The following is a 21493-nucleotide window of genomic DNA, read 5'->3' as shown; positions in this document are numbered from 1 at the left end:
TTTCTTTTTAACCATTGACGACAATACCTCGTAGATTTCAATGATTAGACGAGCTAAAAAGGCAAATAGTTTTCCATAATATTAGATATTATATGTGATACAGTATAAAATGTATAAAGTAAAAGAATTGATTTCTTTTTCACGGGTTTTAATACATCTGGCCCTAGATATACCTCATGAGTACTTGATTTCATTTGAACGGGTTATTACACATCAGGCCCTAGATGTAACTTAGAAGTATTTGATTTCGTTTCCACGGGTTATTACACATTTGGTCCAAGGCATAACATGTATGCTTTTGATTTTTATTCTACGAGTTATTTCACATGAGGCCCAATGTATAAAGTAGAGGTATATTGTTACCAAAGGATATTGTGACCCCAGGTATAACATGTAAGTTATAATTGGATTTTGATTCCACGAGTTATTACACATGTGGTCCAATGTATGAAGTAGACGTGTTTTGTTTCCATATGTTCTGTACATGTAATTAAGTACCACGATACGTATTTCATTGTATTTCTTCAGGTGTTTACATGTGTGGTCCGTGTCCAGTGGCGGCTATAAGGAAAGGTGACTGTTCAACAAAGTATGACGCAGGATTTATCTTCTCGGAAGTAAATGCAGATAAAGTTCACTGGCGTGTATTTCCTGGTGATCGTGCAGAACTAATTGAAATTCTTAAAGACAAGTATGTGCCTAGTTTATCTTTTTTATACTGCTTTTAATGCGATGGTGCATTTTGGTATTTCTATATAATCTTTATTCTTTGTCTTCTTGTATATACATGAAAAAATACAGGTCATAGTACGCAAAGTGAAGTAGTTGCGCCAAATTTTAAAACCCCACCGTAAAAACATTTTTTGCCTCTCCCCCACCCACAAAAAAGATTTGTTTGGAAGGGGGCACTTAGAGTTACTCTTATCCGTTTGTCTTTCCGACTTTGTGTCGTGCATATCTCAAAAGGTACTAGTATTTTACCCAGAGTCATTAACCCTCACAGGGATATGTCATTCAGCATATGAAGTTGTGCATCTGGTGTTTTTATTGAGATTTCTTACAAACAAACCAGATATGGCTCATTACGTTATGTCCGTCCATCCGAAATTTTGTTCTGCAAATCTCAAAATATTGACCCAGAGTCAACCTAACAGGATCGTCTTTCATCCCTTGAAGTTGTGCACTTGGTGTTTCAGGAGGGTTTGCATACAGCCAGACCAGAGTTAAGGCTTATTACTTGGTCAAAAATGTGCAAAAAAAAAGGCATAAAGGTTGTGTCGCATGTATCTCAGAAAGTGTTTGACCTAGGATTATGAAACATTATAGAATATTATTAAGGATGTGAAGATTTTTTGTTTGAGATTTCACTCGGCTATACCAGAGTGTTTAGTACAGATATGTATAAAGGGGCATAAAAGTGTGTGCTGCACGAATCTGGAAAAGTACATGTCTTAGAGCCATAAACCATTAGAGGATTGTTATTTAGCATTACATAATTATCCATTTATCTATGTTTTAAACCTATATTGAACAAAGGCCTACTGAATAAAGTTTGCAGATAAAGTTGTTAAAGAACATTAATTAAATCAAACGAGCCTTACTTGTCCACTTGTCATTATGCAAAATAGCTGCATTATACCAGTATTATCAGAATGACTTTTACGAAGTTCGTGTGGGAGAAAAAAGTAGGTCACTAGGTTGTGGCAAACCAATTGGACCGGATGGTATGGTGTAGAGTTTTATTGACATTTCAAATTCACACTGTGTAAACTTGTATATTCACTAGTGGGTTGAAGTGTTTCAAATTTTACACACAGTACTGTATAAAACACATATACGTTTATTTCATATGTAAATATCTTCTGGGAAGTAAGTTTTAGTATTTTCAAAAATGAAATTTAGCGTAATATATCTCGAAATAAATGTTCATATTAGTAATAATGAAAAAGTCATGTTTTTATTAAGAATCAAACCGGACCAGACGGTTTCAAGATTTGGGTTTTATGATTATTTGAAAATTAGTACACTCTACAATTTAATGACCTATTTCCTTTTTTTAATCACCGGAGGGTAGATTTCCTAGAAGCACAGAGACGCCAAACACAGCCATTGAACCATGCATCGCAAAGTAGGTCCACATCAAAAAGAAGCTGTTACAGTAATGGAAAATATAGTTGACGGGTTGCTTCAAAATCTAACAACAAGTACATTTTAAATAATTATGTGCAAAATACCGAAAAATGGGGGTGGGGTGGTAAGGTGTAGGTAAAAGGGTCGGATGTTGGGGGAAGGTGGCAAAAGGATGAATATTCAACACTTTAACGTAGTATTCCTACAACGTCGCAAATCTCATTTATACAGAACGTGTTATTCTTTAATATCAGCTCTTATTTTGTACAACGACAAACCAACATTTCCAGGCACATCCTAGCTTTATGTAACACAAATTGTTCTATTTCATCACAGGTCCATTGTTAATCCTCCAATCCTCAAAACAGTTTCAATGTTATTAATTCCAGGACATAGGATAATCGTAGTTGACAACCACCATCACCATCTGCATCACCATCAATACATATAGAAACAATTATAATCTTGATTTCGTTTAAAACATCTCAGAGTACAGTATTTAAAAAATTGACACTATTAAAGGCTGATGATACTAGCGATGTACCCGTATGTGCCTGAAGAATGCTCAGATTAGACATAGTAACGAAACATAAATTGAAGTTTCGTAATTTGATCATTCGATGTTATGAGAAGCCTGATACAATCATACGATATATTAACTGTATTACAAGCATTTTGGCTTGTTGTTTTTAGAATTGGAAAATTCATCAGTACAAAAACTCCAACTGGCCTACAATTCAAGTATAAAAAACACATGTCTATGGCAGAAAAGGACGATTATGCGATGGAAAGGTGTCTAGATCTAACCATGGATTACAAGCCAAAAGAAGGTAAATGTATCATTACTTGTTGAGAGAATCCTTACAGCTGTGGTGTGAAATACTTTTGAATCGATGTATAATTACTTATGGCATGGTTTTGAAGCATGTGCAAAATGAATGAATGAATGTTCCATATTTCGGTTATGAATTGACTGTAAAACAGAAAGCCAGTCGGAAAAGAGAATAATTTTTTCTTCACTATTTTTTTATATAAAATTTAGAGCTAAATCAATAGTTTTGGCCTCGGCTGAAAATATTGTTGCATTATTTGGCAAACGTAATTTTGATTGATGAAGGAGACTGACAGCAGCACAGCAAACCTTTGATTCTTCTTGTGAACCGTCTGTGTAAATTGCAAAATAGTCTTTGTAAGTTGATTTGATTTCATGATATTCTGACTTGAATATTTCAGACTTTCTAAAGGCAGTTTTCAAATCGAAAAGAACTGTAGGGGTATGAAGGGTCCATGATGGTGTATCTGGTATTGAATTTTCTTTAATACTATCGAAATCAAAGTCAGTTTCATTCATAGAAGATTTTATGCGAAATCCAAACGGTTTGATTTGTTTTGGTTTTTCCTCATATGAATCAGAGTACTTTGGTTTAAAAATAATTTCATGAGCAGGATTGGATTTGTTGGCAGCCACTCTTAAAGCATATTGCAATGAAAGTTTTTCTCGGCGTGTGTAAAGAGATGGTTCGTTTGCTTCAGCATATAAACTTTCAACTGGCGATGTTCGGAATGCACCAAGAGCAATACGAAGACCTTGATTATGGATGGTATCTAACATTTGTAAATAAGATTTTCTTGCGGAACCATAAACAATACAACCGTAATCTAGCTTAGATCTAATTAAAGCCCTATAAAGTCTTAATAAAACCGTGCGATCAGCTCCCCAATCAGTATTTGAAATTACCTTTAAAAGATTCAATGACTTCAGACATTTGGCTTTCAAGTATTTTATATGCGGCACAAACGAAAGCTTTTTATCAAAGATAACACCAAGAAATTTTGCTTCATCAACAACGGGTATTTTTGTTCCATTTAGAAAAAGCTCAGGGTCACAATGATGTTTCCGTAATTGGCAAAAGTGGACACATTGAGTTTTTGATTGGGAAAATTTAAAACCCATTTTCCATGGGCCAAGTTTGAACTTTATTCAAACACTGTTGTAATTGGCGTTCAATCGTACGCATATTTTTTGAACGATAACCTATCAAAATATCGTCAACATATAATGAACAGTCTGTCCCTGGTAACAAACATTTCACAACATTATTAATTTTGATGCTAGAAAGTGTGACAGATAAAATTGAACCTTGTGGAACTCCCTATTCTTGCTCAAAAGAGTCAGAAAGGGTATCACCAACACGTACTTTAAAACTTCGATCAGATAAAAATTGTGATATAAATGTTGGCAGACGACCTTTTAAACCTATGTCGTTAAGATCATTCATAATACCATATTTCCATGTAGTGTCATAAGCTTTTTCTAAATCGAAAAAGACAGACACTAGGTGCTCTTTTTTAATAAATGCATCACGAATAAAATTTTCCAGTCGAACAAGATGATCGGTTGTGCTGCGTTGTTTGCGAAAGCCGCTTTGAAAGTTTGTAATTAAACCTTGTGATTCAAGGTACCAAACTAGTCTAGAATTAATCATACGTTCCAGAGTTTTACATAAACAACTAGTAAGAGCTGTCGGTCTATAATTACTTGGGTTCGTGCTATCTTTTCCGGGTTTTTGTATGGGAATAACAATAGCTTCTTTCTGGTCGAAGAGCAATCACATTCTTGAATGATATTCATGACTTTTGTATTCTTTTTGTTCACATAGGTACGGAAGCTGAAAGAGAATCCGTAATGAATGCACACAGAACAGCCCGGTTCCCTATAATCGAAACATATCTAGGGGAAGAAGAAATAGTCAAGGTTCAAATTCAACGTTTTTAGAGAGATAGGAAATTCTATATTCTATGCAATAACAAGTCATTATATCTTTTGAAAATATTGCAAACTTTATAAAAACATAACGTGAACCATCTCCATCTATCAAGCTTAAAACATGTTAAATCGCTGTGTAGACAATTGTATATAAATGTTAATGCAGAGCACTACGTATCGTAAATGCACATATATTTTTGTCGAAGTAAACTGTGTCAGTGTCTCTTTAAATACAACTTTGTTGTTATTTACAAGAGACCATACTGATATACGTCCAAATAAATTCGTCCGTTAACAATACCTCCAAAATAGTTCACCCTTTAACAGACACATTACATCCAATGTATACGTCCAAAATCATTAAACATGGTAAGCCATGTACCAAAATAAGGACTGAAATCCAATAGAAAACTGTTTTTGTAAGTTCAAATTTCTTTCGTTCTCTTCCAACAATATTGCATTCTTACCAAAATGCAACATGTCCGAAGAAATTTGTCCATTAGCAAAGACACAACGTTCGCCCTTAATTTAACATTATAAAAGGTGCCTGTCATATTTCTCATAAAGTAATGAAGCGCCTCTAGTGTCAGAATTCAAAATAATCATAGAACAACCGATAAGACCGCACCCGGGCTTATCAATAATAAATATTTATTTCAGCATGTGGAATTCCATCTGTACCACGACAATAAGGCTATGATTGGAAGTAAGATGGAGATAGAGTTCACAGCCAAAAACACAGGGAGAAATGAGAGAAAGATATCTTATGCATCGATAAGGGTTTATGCACAAAGCTACACTGGTTATAATGGACGTATGCTGCTTAGCAGAACTTTTAACGGAGCTACTTTGAAACCGGGAGAAGGTGATTCCCAATTTACTAATCAGTTAAGCTTTTTTCTCTCCATAGTTTTGCTAATATATCTACTGAAACATAAAGGGATAGTGCAGTTTTTGAAAGTTTAAGTTTAACACATGTTTTATTAACAATCGATGAATTAGCAAATGATGTTGGCCACAAGCCCTAATCATAATATCATGAGATGTCCAACGAAGTATGAAATACATTTTGTACATGAAAAATGGTTAATATGATCCTAAGCTCAAATGACCTTGACATCTTGGCCTTGGATATATGTCCTGACACTCTATATCATGAAAGACAGCAATTTTCATTAAATATCCCGAAAAGCAAGATGACATCATTTGAACAAGTTTGACAAAAGTCTGTAATAGTTTGTTTCTGTTCGAGTTAATCGAACATCCATCAAGCGTTCCGTGAGAAGAAGTAGTTTAAAGGCTTTCTTATTTTCAGCTCTAGCTGCCCCAAAACGTAGTCAAGTGGAAGCCTTGTAACAGAGTATTCATCCAAATGTGCCTCGGATAGAGTTTGATGAAAATTCGTCAAACTTTTAATCAAACCGAGTCTGCAACATTTTCATTGATGTAGTGTTGGCGATCTGTAGTTTTCCACATTTTCTACTGAAACTTTTTTCTATTCTTATCTCAGACGCTCGTAAAGACAGTCAAATGGTAACACTTGAACAAACTTGCGAAATATGCATACACTGAGGGTTATACAGTCCAAGCTTGGTGAAAATTCATCAATCACTTCATGAAAATAAGTCATAAGTCAAGAAATAAGTCTAATTTCAGCACTGGTGGCCAATAAGTCGTACAAAAACCAGTCGAACATACTTAAAAATAAGATCAATACAAGGATGTATCTGACCAGGTTTGGTGAACATTTGTCCATAAGTTTATAAGATCTTTGATCCTTTTAGTTGTGGTGCCCCTAATTAAGTGGGGTCAATTGGAACCTTTTGCACTAGCTGAAAGTACGATCATCCAAGGGAGCTAAAAGCTAAGTTTTGTGAACTTCCGTCTTGCAATACAAAATGAGAAGTCGGTGGGAGTATTATCTTTTGTTTGCTCTGAAACCCGTAACTGCGGTCAGGCTGCACATTTGAACGTTAGACAGATTCATCCAAGGATGCTTCTAAACCAAGTTTTGTAAAATTAAACTTAGTTCAAAAGAAGATATCGACGTAAAATATTTTCTCAGCTTAATATTTGTATAACATTTATTGTTTTTAGAGAAACGTTTTGGAGCAGTTTTGGAACCAGATGATTATTTGTATTATCTCCTTGAACAAGCTAGCGTTCGTATTGATGCCAAAGCGAATGTTGATAGAGCTGGTGATGAGGAAAAACAAAGAGCGAGAAAGGAACACGTGGTCAGATTCCGACGACCGGACCTAGAAGTAGAGGTACCGCTATGGGAATTTGAACAAGAAGTCTTCAAAAGGCTGTACCACATTTTTGTAAACCTAGACAAACATTATGCGTAATTATTTCAAATAACAGACATGTGTTTGGTCAACTTTGTGAAGAAACTTACAAAAAGCTTTGATATCAAAGGATAACAACTCTCGCCTTCGTTAGATATTCGTGTCAAAGGGAATCTGCTTCTTACCAAATATGTCCGCCATATTGACGAAATTTTCAGTAAAACCAATAAAGTATTGCAAATGATGTATCTTTTACTGACGACCATCAGTTAACATAAGAATACATATCAAAAGAATCGGTATCTGTTTCAATGTGTTGTATTATGTTATGGGACACATCAGTATTCAGTGCATGATTGTATAAAATAAATGATGAGCGCCGCTGCTTTAAACCAACGTAAGAGCTTTGCGATGAGAAAGAATCCAGATTAGTGTATATTGATACTATTCGTTTATCAATTTCAGGATTGTTGTGCTACTAATAAGCGAAATCAAACTGCACGGACGTGCAAGCTAATGTTGATCCATACTGGTCGCAATGTCTTTAACGTTGGTTTTCGCACAGCGGCGCACATTTCTACTTTGTAGAGAAATTATTCTTTGCTAATTTCCTCAAGGGAGATGTTCACTGTGACATTATCTAGCCCTCCCGCTTAGCTCAATAGGGTGAGCGCAGATCTACGGATCGCGGGGTCGTGATTTGATCCCCGGGCGAGGCGTATGTTCTTCCTGACGATTTGATAAAATACATTGTGTCTGAAATCATTTGACCTCCATCGCTGATTCATGTGGGAGTTGGCAGTTACCTGCGAAGAACAGATTTGTACTTGTGTAGAATCCATTAACACTGGTTAGGTTAAGTGCTCGCCGTTACATAACTAAAATATTGTTGAAAAACGGCCCTAAAGCCAAAACAAACAAACAAACAAATCACCATGACATTAATTCAGCCGCTGTATTTTGTTACAAATCCCATAATTACCTGCATGATGTAGTTCTACAGAAAAAACGTTTTATGTATAGTTCATTGTATGGTTAAAGAAAGAAGACAACTCAAGTTTGCACATACAGGAATCTTACACTTTTATATCTTTTTCTTTTCAAAGGGCCCGGAAGAAACGAAGGTAGGAGATACAGTTAGGTTCAAGGTCACTGTCATTAATCCACTAGATCGCCCACTGACAAATTGCAGTTTCTCAATGGAAAGTGTTGGGTTTGAGGATTTGTCAGAAGATGTACCAACTATGTAAGTAGACGAAAAGCGTTAGAATCAAGTATTAAATATTAGATACAGATAGTTTGAATTAAATCCCTTTCTTTCTTTTTAACTTCTTCAATTTGATTCAATAAAAATATTAATTGTATTATTTGACAATATATTAAGATATAAAGGTATATTATTAGTTTTCACGAAAACTAATTCGTTTCAAAATGGTATTTTATAATTTTCTGGATAATAAACTAAACTGTTGCGTTCGAAACCTCGGTTAGGGTATAGAATTAATTCATTTGAGGAAGCCATCCACCCAGAAGGGTGCCTGTGCACAAAATAATTCCCGGGAGGGGCACTTGTGGTCTTCATCATCATCAAAAAGTAAAAAGTCACCATATTGCCCTAACTGATGCCGGTGTGTATTAAACGTCAACACAACAAACGAATCTTTACAGATTTCTGTAGTAGAATCTTTCGAAAATATACCAAACGAAGTCAAAACTTATATTTCCTTTTCTTAAAAGGTCAAGTATATTAAAATTGATGCATTTGGGAAGAACACTCGTTGATTATGTGTATAAAGTGTAGCCTTTAATAGAAAGAAATTTAATTTGGTTTAAAAAGTCCTAGTATTTGATGTAATTAGGTGTATTGGAGGGATATTCAGGTCTCTTATGAAATAGATCTTTGATTTATTTCAAAAATAAAATGAAACAGAGAGAGTACACCATACACTTTAGAATTAAATCTTGAGATGTTTATTCCGCTCTTTTTTATCTTATTTTATCTATGGTAGGAAAAGAAAAGTGGATTGGCAAAGTGGATTGACTATGTTAGGGCAATTCGTTTTTCTAACAAGACAGGCGAACGTACACTATATTAGTAAAATCATGAAGACGTCAAAGTAGGATATAACATTTTTAACAGTTTACAGAATGTGGGAAATTTCGTAATAATTTTTAGAATGATTCCGATCTACCTGTTTATCGTATTATTTATAAATAATTTATTAGAGTTTTTTTTTTAGCTCACCTGTCACATAGTGACAAGGTGAGCTTTTGTGATCACCCTTCGTCCGTCGTCCGTCCGTCCGTCAACAATTTCGTGTCTGCACGATAGTGGTTTCATTACTGATTTTATTTTAACCAAACTTGCACACAACTTGTATCACCATAAGATCTCGGTTCCTTTCTTGAACTGGCCAGATCCCATTATGGGTTCCGGAGTTATGGCCCCTGAAAGGGCCAAAAATAGCTATTTTGACCTTGTCTGCGCAATAGCAGCTTCATTTATGATTTGAATTTAATCAAACTTGCACAAAACTTGTGTCACCATAAGATCTTGGTTCCTTTCTTGAAACGGCCAGATCCCATAATGGGTTCCAGAGTTATGGCCCCTGAAAGGGCCAAAATCAGCTATTTCGACCTTGTCTGTACAATAGCATCTTCATTTATGATTTGATTTTAACCAAACTTGCACACAACTTGTATCACCACAAGATCTTGGTTCCTTTTTTGAACTGGCCAGATTCCATCTTGGGTTCAAGAGTTATGGCCCCTTAAAGGTCCAAAATCGGCTATTTTGGCTTTTGCAGCCATATAGAGACTTCATTTATGGTTTTATTTGATACAAACTTCCAAAATATCTTCAACAACAATAAATCTTGGATTCCATGACAAATCAGATCCAATCATAGGTTCCAGAGTTATTTTATATCTGATTACCTCCCCTGATTGTAATCAAAATGGATTTATATCAGTTAGTACTTATAGGACTTATTTGAAATTTCATTATTGTCATTAGTTGGACTGAGCCAATCAGGGTAGATAACTATGGACTGATTTTATTTCAAATTACCTCCCTTTATTTCAAATTAAAATGGGTATATCTCCGTACCTAATGAAGATACTTATCTGAAATTTCATTTATGTCAACAAATTTATTTGGCAGATCCTTCTTTTGTTCACTTATAATAAAAAAATTTTTAATGACTTCCCTTTTACGTTACTATAAATAGCTTATTTTAGTAACTTTTTTTTATTATTGGCCGTAGGGAAAAACCAAGACCACTTTTCTGTGGTACAAGATGGATGGTACCTCCAATTTTTAGGTGTACTTTGACATATCTGTACCTTGTAAGAATTTTTTTTTTCTTTTCGGTTAAATTTCTTCACTTTGTTGTTACTGTCCTTTGGACTTAGATATTTTTTCTGAGGACCTTCTTGTCCTCAAGTGCAATGATAACAGGTGAGCAATATAGGGCCATCATGGCCCTCTTGTTTAATTTTGTAGGGACGTCCCGGCTAGAGGTGTTCATACAGAAGAATTTATGCTGAGGGCCGTGAAACGGAAGAAATACGGAGCTGTGTATTTTAGCTTCGATTGCAAAGAAATTCCGGACATTTCTGGGTCGACAGAAATAAGAATTAATCCATAACGTAAAATTTGGATGGAACATGAACAAAAAATGCGAAGACTGTGATAATCTATTTTACGCTGTAGTGTGTCGGACAGATATTTCTTTAAATGAAAACAATAACATTCATTCTGATTTTAAATAACAAACAATAGCATGTGGTGTAACTTGGTTAGATATGTAGTTTCTCACAATATGATATAGTATTTGACTGACATATATTCTTTAAACCAAGACATTAAAGTTACTTTAGTCCGCTTTACTTATACTTATTGTGTGTTGTAAAAAAAATGTTGAGATATAACTAAAATCATGTTATTTTCTCAAACTGACCTGATGTTTTTTTTTCAAACCAAGTTGTTCAGTGATACATCTCTGACTTACGAGATATTTATACAGTCACACCTGAATATAAAGACAACGCAATTAAGGTCGAGAATTTGTCTTTATTTACAGGATTCATTTCAAAATATTTTGCTTTTACAATGTATTTATACTCATTTAAACAATTCTAGAGATTTTTTGCAAAGTATATTGTTGATTTTACACCGTTTCGGCAGACTTTTCTTAGGTGCCATATTTAAAATAAATTTAACCTTTTTGCCTATTTCTGAAATAAAAGATTCTTAGAAAATACGAATACATTAAGTTGTCTCTGCTTTGCCAAGACATACCTTCCCTAAAACACTTAAGGGGAGTAGACTTGAAATATGCAAGTGAAAACAGAAAAAGAAAATTTCATTTGTGAAAATCCTGAATTTTGTATTGAAAGTTAGGGTTATGATATTTATTACTTAAAACAGAAAAAACAAACGCGGCCAAAAGCTCATGTTTGTACTGATTTATTCCGATTAAGATTTGGGTGTATACAAACTTCAGGGATGCACAGTTTGAGGCTTATGTATAAATCTAGTCAGAAATTAGATTTAATATTAAAACTAGTTGTGGCATTAGAAGCTGCTGGGCTATCTAATGTCAAGGTTGTTATTACTAAAACATATTTTTTTTTGACAAATTAGGTCTTTAAAGCATATAGCTTCGGACTGACATATTGTCTGTAAACCTGGTAATAGTCTTAGCTTCAGATTGTATTTCATGCTTCACGGGCCATGGTTTTTATACAATGAAATATGTGTAAATATCCTTTGGAAGCAAAGAACGGAACCAAGCAATATAATAGCAGACTCGGTTTGATTGATGCCGGTTAATGAAATGTGCAACACCCCTCACGCGCCCTAGCACTGGCTTAAACGTATTTCTGTTTGAGTACAATGAATGAACTCCATGACCCCAAAGGTCCAGAAAATGTAACAACAATGAGTCCAAGTACGTGGAGACTTTTTACAGCCGAAAACGGCACTTAAGGACTGCTGGTGTGATAGTTCAAAATCTGTTATATAAGTTTAAAATGGAACATTCTGACCAACGTTGGTGTATATCAAGTTTACATGAGGATCAAGATAAGGATTGAAGTTGAGGCCCCTGAGGTCAAGTTCAATTCTTTTTCTGTTTTGTTTTTGTTGGGTTTAATGTCGCACCTAGAATTATTTTTTGTGTAAAAAGCCACCAACCTTCAGGAAACCTGCTGGATGGTTCCGTCACATGAACAGTTCAACGCCTCGAGTGAGGCTCGAACCCTCCGATATAGGCGAGAACCTAGTGATTCGAAGTCAGCGACCTTAACTAATCGGCGACGGAGGCCCCTGAGGTCAAGTTCAAACGTAGACCAAGTTTAAACGTAGAAAATCTGATTTTAGGCCGATACCGTGTTACCTTTGTTATATTGAATCAAATTGGCAAAACAAGCGTTGCTGTTTATTTATGACCTATGCCGAACTACCTGTGTAACAAACGTTTTCTTTAACAATTTCGTTAGTTTTATTTTCACTTCCTATATATGTTTTACACCAACTGTACATACTGTATGTTATTTACTACCTGAGAAATGTTGGGATCAAACTTTCGGAAATTAAATATATATCAGAAAACGTCTGCCCCTTTAAATATTTATACAATACATTCACGCTTAAATTCATTATTTCTATATTAAATTTTGGTTTAAACAGTATTTATTAGATATATCATGTACATAAATATATACAGTAACATTTACAATCAAAATGATGTAAAGGATCTGAAAATAAGTTTTCAGCGAAAACTTATATTAATTCATTTCCTCAATTAAAATGAGCCGTGCCATGAGAAAACCAACATAGTGGCTTTGCGACCAGCATGGATCCAGACCAGCCTGCGCATCCGCGCAGTCTGGTCAGGATCCATGCTGTTCGCTAACAGTTTCTCCAATTCCAATAGGCTTTAAAAGCGAACAGCATGGAGCCTGACCAGACTGCGCGGATGCGCAGGCTGGTCTGGATCCATGCTGGTCGCACACCCACTATGTTGGTTTTCTCATGGCACGGCTCAAATATTAAAGCATTTATATTAATGTATTTACGACTCATGGACTAAGCTTGCAAGTTCGACATGTACACAAATGTTAAAACATAATGTTCATAGTAATATCACTGAAGCTACTGCTTGAAGAAGCTGATGTTTGTATCGTGCCCTATGTAATCAGTGCCATATCGCACAGCAATAAAAGAATTGTGCTGCTCTCTGGTGATAGAGATGTGATGTTTTATTGTCAAAAATTGGTATTGATGAGTGAGTTATGGATGAAGACCGGACTGGGAAACACATTTCGCTACACTCCACTTCATTATATTGTAGAGACAAACCCATCACTATGCCCGCAACACACACTTTACTGGATGTGACAACAAGAACAACTTGGCTTAAAGGCTCCGCCAGAAGAATTCTTGATTGAGTTTCACCAGACGTTAGCCGGTACTCCGGATGTGTCAGTTAATGCTGTGGTATATCTGGTCCAGGTTGTAAAGTCAAACCAGTATAAAACGATGGACGAACTCTGTAAAACACATATGCAGTGCCTTCCGCCAACATTTCATGCAACAAGAGACCCATATAATAGTGCTCTAAGCCGCTCACCTGACCTTGATTATTTGCCCATCAAGATATATATGACATACATACTGAATTATGAATGGTAATATGTTAGGTTAGCATAAAACAGGCCAAGTGTCCCAATTTGAACTAATTGAGGAAGGACCTCAAAATGATTTGTCAGTTCATGAGAAGAAGTAGTTAAAAGAATTTTGTATATTTTATCTATAATGGTCCCTAAAAGGGGACGAAATACCCCTTTGAATTCGTCCACCTTCGTTTCGGTGCTTAAACAGACAAGAGCGTGTGCACCGTTGAAACAGGAACTAAATCTGCTCTCCAAGTGTCCAATGTTCCAGAGGCAGTATTAGTTAAAAACATTAATAAGTGTGACTGATGACAAACAGTTCAAACACTATATGCTTCTTAAGCCTTATAGACTGGGAGGAGAAAATACACATAGACAATTGGAGCAGTCCGAATATGTATTGGAAGGTCTCTTCTTAATGGCTATCTGCATCCAGCAGTTCATAAGGAGAAGTTGGAAGCAAGCCTTACCATGATGCTACTGATCAAGTTTAGTGAAGATCCATCAAGCAATTTCAATGAAAGAAGTCGTTAGAAGATATTCTCTTTTTAGCTGTAGCAGTCCCTGAAGGGGCCAAGCGCCCTCAATTGATCAACATTTGGAGAGAACGTTATATTGATGCTAAAGACAATGTTTGTAAAAGATCCATCAAGCGGTTAATACATTTAAAGGTATTTCTATTTTAGCTCTAGTGGTCAGCGCCCCCATTTAAACAAATGTAGGAAAGGACCTTACAATGATGCTACAGACCAACTTTGCCTAGAAGAATCTGTTGAAAGGTATTTTTGTGCGTAGCTCTACTGACCCCTAAAAGGGGCAGGATGTCCCAGTTAGAACAAAATTGAGAGAGGGCCATACAAATGATATTACAGACCAAGTTTGATGAAGATCTAGCAAACGTCATTAAAGGTATTTTGTTTTTAACTTTTGTGGCACTTAAACGAGTCATGTGCCCCCACTTGATCAATTGTAAGAGAGGACCTTATAATGATGCTATAGACCAAGTTTGATGAGGATCCAACGAGCGGTTCATGAAAAGAATTTTAATGTTTTTTTCTATGTTTACCTCTTAATTCCCCATAAAGGGGCGAAGTACTCAAATTTGAATAAATTTCAGAGAGGACCCTACAATGATTCTACAGACCATGCTTATTGAATATCTATCAACCAGTTTATTAGAAGTCATTTAAAGGTATTTTTGTTTTTAACTCCAGCGACTCTAAAAGGATCTAAGCATTTGAACAAATGAGGGAGAGAAGCTTATCACAACGCTACAGACCAAATTTGAACAAAACACATCAAGTGGTTCATGAGATGAAGTTTGTTTTCAGGATTTTTTCTATTTTTAACTCTAGCAATCCCAAAAGGAGCTTAGCATTCCCATTTGAACAGATTGGAGAGAGAAGCCTATAACGATGCTACAAACCAAGTCTGAAGAAAATCCACCAAGTGGTTCATGAGATGAAGTTGATTAAAGGTTTTTCTATTTTTAAATCTAGTGACCCAAGTTTGGGGTAATTCTGACCAGTAGAATCCGAGGAAAAGATGTTTAAGTAATAATGTTGATAACGGATTTCGGACCATCCACCTATACTAATAGCTCATCCTGAATCATATACTAATGCGCTAGTGTACAACATCCTTACAATAAAAGAATGACAGAACTTGACCTATTCTGGTACGGATACACAAATGATGATGAAGAAGATAAAGTGCCCCATACATACAGGAGTATTCCAGACCTCATACTAGTAGCTGTGACATGCGCATGCATAAATTGTTAAGATTGCAGGAAAAGTGGGATTTTGTGCTGCAAATATTGTACAGGCATAAACAATCTGGAAGTGTTTGTAAATATCCAAATGTCATATTTTCATACCTATGCTACTTGACTGAATTCATATAACATGAGCATCTTAATATATAACTAGAGGGCAATGATGGGTCTAGATCGCTCATTTGAGTTTCACAGAGTTCACAGACTGTGCAGCTTCGAAAGACCTTAATATGGTCCAGGTGTGGAAAGTTCCTGAGGTTACATAAATTAGTATGAAAAATGACAAACAGTCCAAACACTATATGCTTCTTATGTCTTTAAAATGGAATGGGAAAACACCAACAGACTATATTGGAGCAAGCTAAGGGTGTCTTGGAAGATCTTATTATAATGGTTCTATTTTTACCTCTAGCAGCCACCAAAAAGAGCCAATGCATCAATTTGCAAAATAAAAGTGGAATGATGCTATAGACCATTAAACAACGTCCTTTGGCGACTTGTAGAGATCACGCAGGGGCGTTTTATACTTTTTTCATGATACATCTGCACTCGAAAGGGATTGACAGTACAAGAAAATGTTCATTTCATTATAACATGTTTATATACCAGAAAGCATATTCATAAATGACTAAAACAATATTTTTTGTACATATTTGTTATCATCTTAGAAGGAAATATAATCCTAATTTTATACCTTAATCAATGCATTAACGCTTAAATAAAAAAGGTCGATTTTCTTTGAGAAATACCTTTATTACCGTGAAATCATTTTTTTTTACATTGTAAAAATCTCGTTGGTTGTAGGTGTAGTGTACAAGCTTCGGACTGAGAAATCTGACGTTTAAGATATACCATTTATGAACAAGTCTGTAGACAGCGAACCGATATTGCTCATACAATGAGATTATAAACAGACAAAAATGACGATGACTAAAACTCTCATGAAAAAAACTATCAAGACTGTCTAGGTTCTCAACAAGCAATTGCTTTTAAGCACTTATTAAGCATGAAAGTTGATTTGATGTTATGAGTTTCTTTTGTTCGTTTACATAAAACATTTTCCTGTAAAGAGACTCATTAGGTGTAGCTGCTGTGTAGCTTGTCTGGTTTGCTTTCTTTGTCAACTTGAGAATATTTTGACTTTCGTTCTTGATTTAAATCCGATAAAGACGTTCTTAACGATTTAACAATATCTAAAAAATCTTTTTTATAGTTGGAATATTCATACACGTAATCTCTATCAATGTCTATTAACATATTCTTTAATTGTTCAATAAAAGTGTGCAGTATGTTAAGTTCCTCTTTTTCAAAGCGGTCGTTCAGACTTCTACAAGCAATAGAACTGTCAAGAAACCATACAGAGCGGACCTGAATGTGGTCTACAATCCCCTGGTCTATTGTATCTGTGTATCTCTGTAGGCTTACTAAAATCTTCATTAAGCAGTCAACTAGAGTAATTCCTTTTTCTGTACTAGTTAGTGACTCTTGAAGAATAATTGCTTTTAGAATATAACTAGAAAACAAATGCGCAGAGGAAACTTGAGTCAACATTGAGTCATTCCAGAATAAGAATTTTAATATATTATAGCACATAAACCACTATGGCCTTTCCTTTCTTAACGTTAGAAGAAGTTGTGACTCAATTTGACTGAAGGAGATGATAAAGTCGACAGATACATGAGGTTTATTTTTCGGTATAAAGAAACAACAGTTCGACTTTGTTACTTCCTTTCTCATTACATAAGGTGCAGTGATATTATTACTCATATTCTTAGGGATACTGGTTTTAATTGCAGGTACTAAATCCACAGTTATATCAAGATTGTTGTGTCCCCAGTTCTGCCACCATTTCAAATACAGTTTTAAAGCAGGTCCATTTGGATATGATTTGCTACCAAAGCCGTTTACGTTAAACTCTAACGTCCCCGTTTCACGGTCAACTGGCTGGACTTTCCTCGGACCTGATAAACAGTCATCTATCTTTACCTTGGCAAAGGTGTAAAGTCCGCAGGCAAGTATATATCGCTTTGACTTAATTGTTGTCAGCAGATTTTTCTTTGTTAATATGTCCGCGTTCTTTCCAACATATTCAAGCTCCACAAATGCGAATGGATTTTTACGAACTCCATGTCTACATCCGACGTAAGGAGAATGCAGTTCCTTCACAACTCTGACGTTCTCACTAGTAAAGTATGGTAGTACAACAGTGAAGTCAAACTCATTTACGTCAATTATCTTGGTTTGTTCAAAGAAACTGCCGACACCAATGATGTGGTTGGGAAGCATTTTACGAGGGATATTGAAGACAGTATCGGTTTCAAAAGCTTGACCTACTATTGCGCTAATCATGTCATTCACTGCGGTCCCTATATCATGAATTTCTGCCTTGGACCTTTGTCTGTCAACAGCAATTTCTTCTTTATATATATCATAAAGGAATCGATTTACGCGGTTTGGTCTACCTGAAAGCAGAATGGAAAGGCACTCAGTAACTGATATTATCAAATATATATTATGCAGATATCAATCTATTTGAGTATTGACAGTTCTATTAATACACAAGAAACTACCCTATAATCAATAAAAATAACTGGGTCACATATTTGTAGCGAGATCGTTTTCTGCTATTTTGTCGTCTTGAATAGCATTATTTACACACCAATCAAAGTTGTCGTTTTACGTTATAGGTCAGGAATCACTGTCTTGACACTGGCGAGTTGTCCTGGTTAGTTTACGTAATTTACCCTGAAATCCCCGTGAACCAAGAGCACTGAAATTTCATATTGACCTAGTTATTTCGCATTATTGACAGAGTTCTTTCACATCGACCCATTTATGAGTTTTAGCGTCGAACATTTTTCGTCGAAACAATCTAATTATTTTAGAGAGAATTTATCTAATAAGTAAAAATTCAGTTGTTGTAAACCACGTTTTGCATAACAATCAAAGTGAGACTAGAATGCTGCATTTTACGAACTGGATCAAAAAAGGAAGTTTATAATTTACTTAAAATAAATTCATGACAAGACAATAAAAATCTACATATACTCTAAAAAAAGATCATACCTATTATAGGCCTTATTTGATTCCATAAACTTCCCATTTTCAGACAGATCCATAAGAAAACTACAATCTAATATCATTAAATGATTTCATTAATAATGAGGTACAGTCAATAATTGAAAACAGGAATAGAATTGAATAAACCGATTAGTCATGGGTAAAACGAGGGGTTGAATTACTTATTATATCTATTTAAATCTTACCCGTTGTACATTTTGATGTATTTCCTTTTTTTTTTACCGCATGTCTCCTTTGTATGATAGGGTAAGTATTGAGCAAAGAAAAAGAGGAAGAAAGAGTTTTATGATCGTGAAGTTTATAATCGTAAAATCTTCAACGAAAATATTATCTATAATAGATATTCTCTCCGAGTACATTAACTGTACGCCAAAACTATTGAATAAGTTTGTAAATGGGTTAATAAACAGTAACTTCGATACAAAATTTGTGTTGTGTTTTGTTTTGATTTGACATTATATATATACATGTTATAGTACAGTTCGATTACTAGGTCATACGTGTTTACACGTTTTCAAACCAAAATTTCCCTGCTTATAAAATTACCTTTCTAATTTTTGATTATGTTTTGTTTTAGCTTGAGCTCATGTTTTTATTATACTAGAAACACTAAACTTTGGAAGCCGGAGTTAAGGTTACAAAACGCAATATTTAATTTTTACATCCGAAACAAGAACTATTACCAAGCAATAAAAAGTTCCCTACTGTTGTCACACGTTAAGAGCGCTTGCGCATTAAAATCAAAACATACGGTAAAACACCAGGGCAACAATCAGCGTTGTAAATTCGTATTTGTCTTTTAAATGCTTTCATAAGAACAACATTATTATATATTGAAACTGAAACGAAGGACTTGCACATTCACCAAATAATTCACCATCTATACACCAGGTTTCATGACAAATTCTTTCGTTCTTTTCAAGTTAATATCAGCTGTATCTTTTATGAATGACTGTTGGATGAACAGACAGATGGATGAATGTATGACAAAATATAGTCACTAATATCCATATTGCCTTTTATCTATGCCTAAGATTTCCAGGTAAATTCTTTTGTACTTTTAAATTTATGGCAGAAACCACCAATTGCGCCTGGTTTTCTGACAGACAAACAGATGGATAAATGATGAAAACAGAACAATCCTGATGTTCTCTCGATAGTATTCTATCTTTACATGCCCTCCCGCTTAGCTAAATAGGGAGAGCGCAGATCTACGGATCTCGAGGTCGTGAGTTCGAGCCCTGTGCGAGGCGTAATAAATTATGTTCTCCGTGACGATTTGATAAAAGACATTGTGTCTGAAATCATTCGTCCACCACCTCTGATTCATGTGGGAAGTTGGCAGTTACTTGCGGAGAATAAGTTTATACTGATACAGAATCCAGGAACACTGGTTAGGTTAACTGCCCGCCGTTACATAACTGAAATACTGTTAAAACGGCGTTAAACCCGAAAGAAACAAAATCTAACAAATGTCAGGATTTGTTTAGTACTTTCTGTTATTGCTCGATTCTTTTTGTATTTTGTCATATATGCTGCCATATATCAATCACATTTTTGCAATAAAATAAAAGAATGTACATATATTCCATGTTGCTATCTATAAAGGTATTCCGTTTCATTAAACAAGAGGGCCCAGATGACCCTATGTCGCTCACCTGAGAAACACACCATAACAGTGTAAACATGTTTGACCTAGTGATTTCATGGAATCAACTATTCTGGCCAATTTTCATTAGGATTGGACCAAAAATGTGGACACAAGTATTTTCTTTGATATGACCTAGTGACCTACTTTTTGACCCATATTCAAACTTGCCCTAGATTATATCAAGGCAATCATTCTGACCAAATTTCATGAAGATCAATTGAAAAATACAGCCTCTATTGCATACACAAGTGAGGTGTTTGGGAAACGACGTTGAAAGATTTTAGTGTAAATGACTTACAACTTTGATAAACCAAAATTTACACAAGAATGGGGGGACCAGAAGTCCCTTCATAAAAGATTTTGTTTGTTTGTTTGATTTGGGGTTAACGCCGTTTTTCAACAGTATTTCAGTCATATAACGGCGGGCAGTTAACCTAACCAGTTTTCCTGGATTCTGTACCAGTGCAAACCTGTTCTCTGCAAGTAACTGCCAACTTCCCCACATGAATCAGAGGTGGAGGACTAATGATTTCAGACACAATGTCGTTTATCAAATAGTCACGGGGAACATATGTCCCGCCCGAGGATCGAACTCGCGACCTCGCGATGCCGACCTCGCGATCCGTAGACCAACGCTCTACCTACTGAGCTAAGCGGGCGGGTTCCCTTCATGAAAGAAGTAAATTAAATATCAATATGGATTGAGCGCCCTAAACTGAATATCTATATAAATATTGTAAAAGGTCTGCTTATAAAGATGAAATTTCAGATACGTTGCACAGGAAGTTGACCGATCGGAGACTACTGGGATTCTATACTAGAAGAATGTTACGCAGAAATAAAATGAAAGCTATATTAAAACTAGTACTATGATCAAATTGTTATGGCATTACGATCAGTATTACAGCGGAACAATGTTCTACCGTCATAAAATGTTTTTTCCTTACAAAGCAACCTTCCAGTAGAGTCTGATACAGGTGAAAACGTCAAAGCGTGCAACCTCACACTCGCCGAATTCAACACCTTCACTTTCACTTCCACGTCGCAAAACTATCAGTGAGGATCTTATTAATATCTTACAATCAGCTTGAAATGTGCAGATCTGTTTAATCATT

General features: G+C 35.4%; 2 protein-coding genes across 2 annotated transcripts in view; one reads left to right on the top strand and one right to left on the bottom strand.

The window, feature by feature from the left end:
- Positions 1-11451, top strand: part of LOC123550056 (hemocyte protein-glutamine gamma-glutamyltransferase-like) — a 59209-nt gene extending 47758 nt beyond the window's left edge. Inside the window, exons 12-18 of the mRNA XM_053546278.1 lie at positions 529-691; positions 2824-2960; positions 4791-4885; positions 5558-5762; positions 6995-7167; positions 8295-8434; positions 10694-11451. Coding sequence (XP_053402253.1) covers positions 529-691; positions 2824-2960; positions 4791-4885; positions 5558-5762; positions 6995-7167; positions 8295-8434; positions 10694-10838 — 1058 coding nt within the window. The 3' untranslated portion in view covers positions 10839-11451. The remainder of the gene's footprint in view (positions 1-528; positions 692-2823; positions 2961-4790; positions 4886-5557; positions 5763-6994; positions 7168-8294; positions 8435-10693) is intronic.
- A 4783-nt stretch (positions 11452-16234) lies between these two features.
- LOC128557831 (uncharacterized) lies at positions 16235-20497 on the bottom strand. The gene is made up of 2 exons (XM_053546277.1): positions 18713-20497; positions 16235-18108 (listed from the first exon to the last, which is right to left on the bottom strand). The coding sequence occupies exons 1-2, from the start codon at positions 18747-18749 to the stop codon at positions 17246-17248; spliced, it is 900 nt and encodes a 299-aa protein (XP_053402252.1). The 5' UTR covers positions 18750-20497; the 3' UTR covers positions 16235-17245.
- Positions 20498-21493: the final 996 nt, after the last annotated feature.

The sequence above is a fragment of the Mercenaria mercenaria genome, chromosome 6 (genome assembly GCF_021730395.1).
Source record: "Mercenaria mercenaria strain notata chromosome 6, MADL_Memer_1, whole genome shotgun sequence".
Lineage (NCBI taxonomy): Eukaryota > Metazoa > Mollusca > Bivalvia > Venerida > Veneridae > Mercenaria > Mercenaria mercenaria.
Note: the sequence above shows the minus strand (reverse complement) of the source record. Positions and strands in the feature narration are given on the sequence as shown.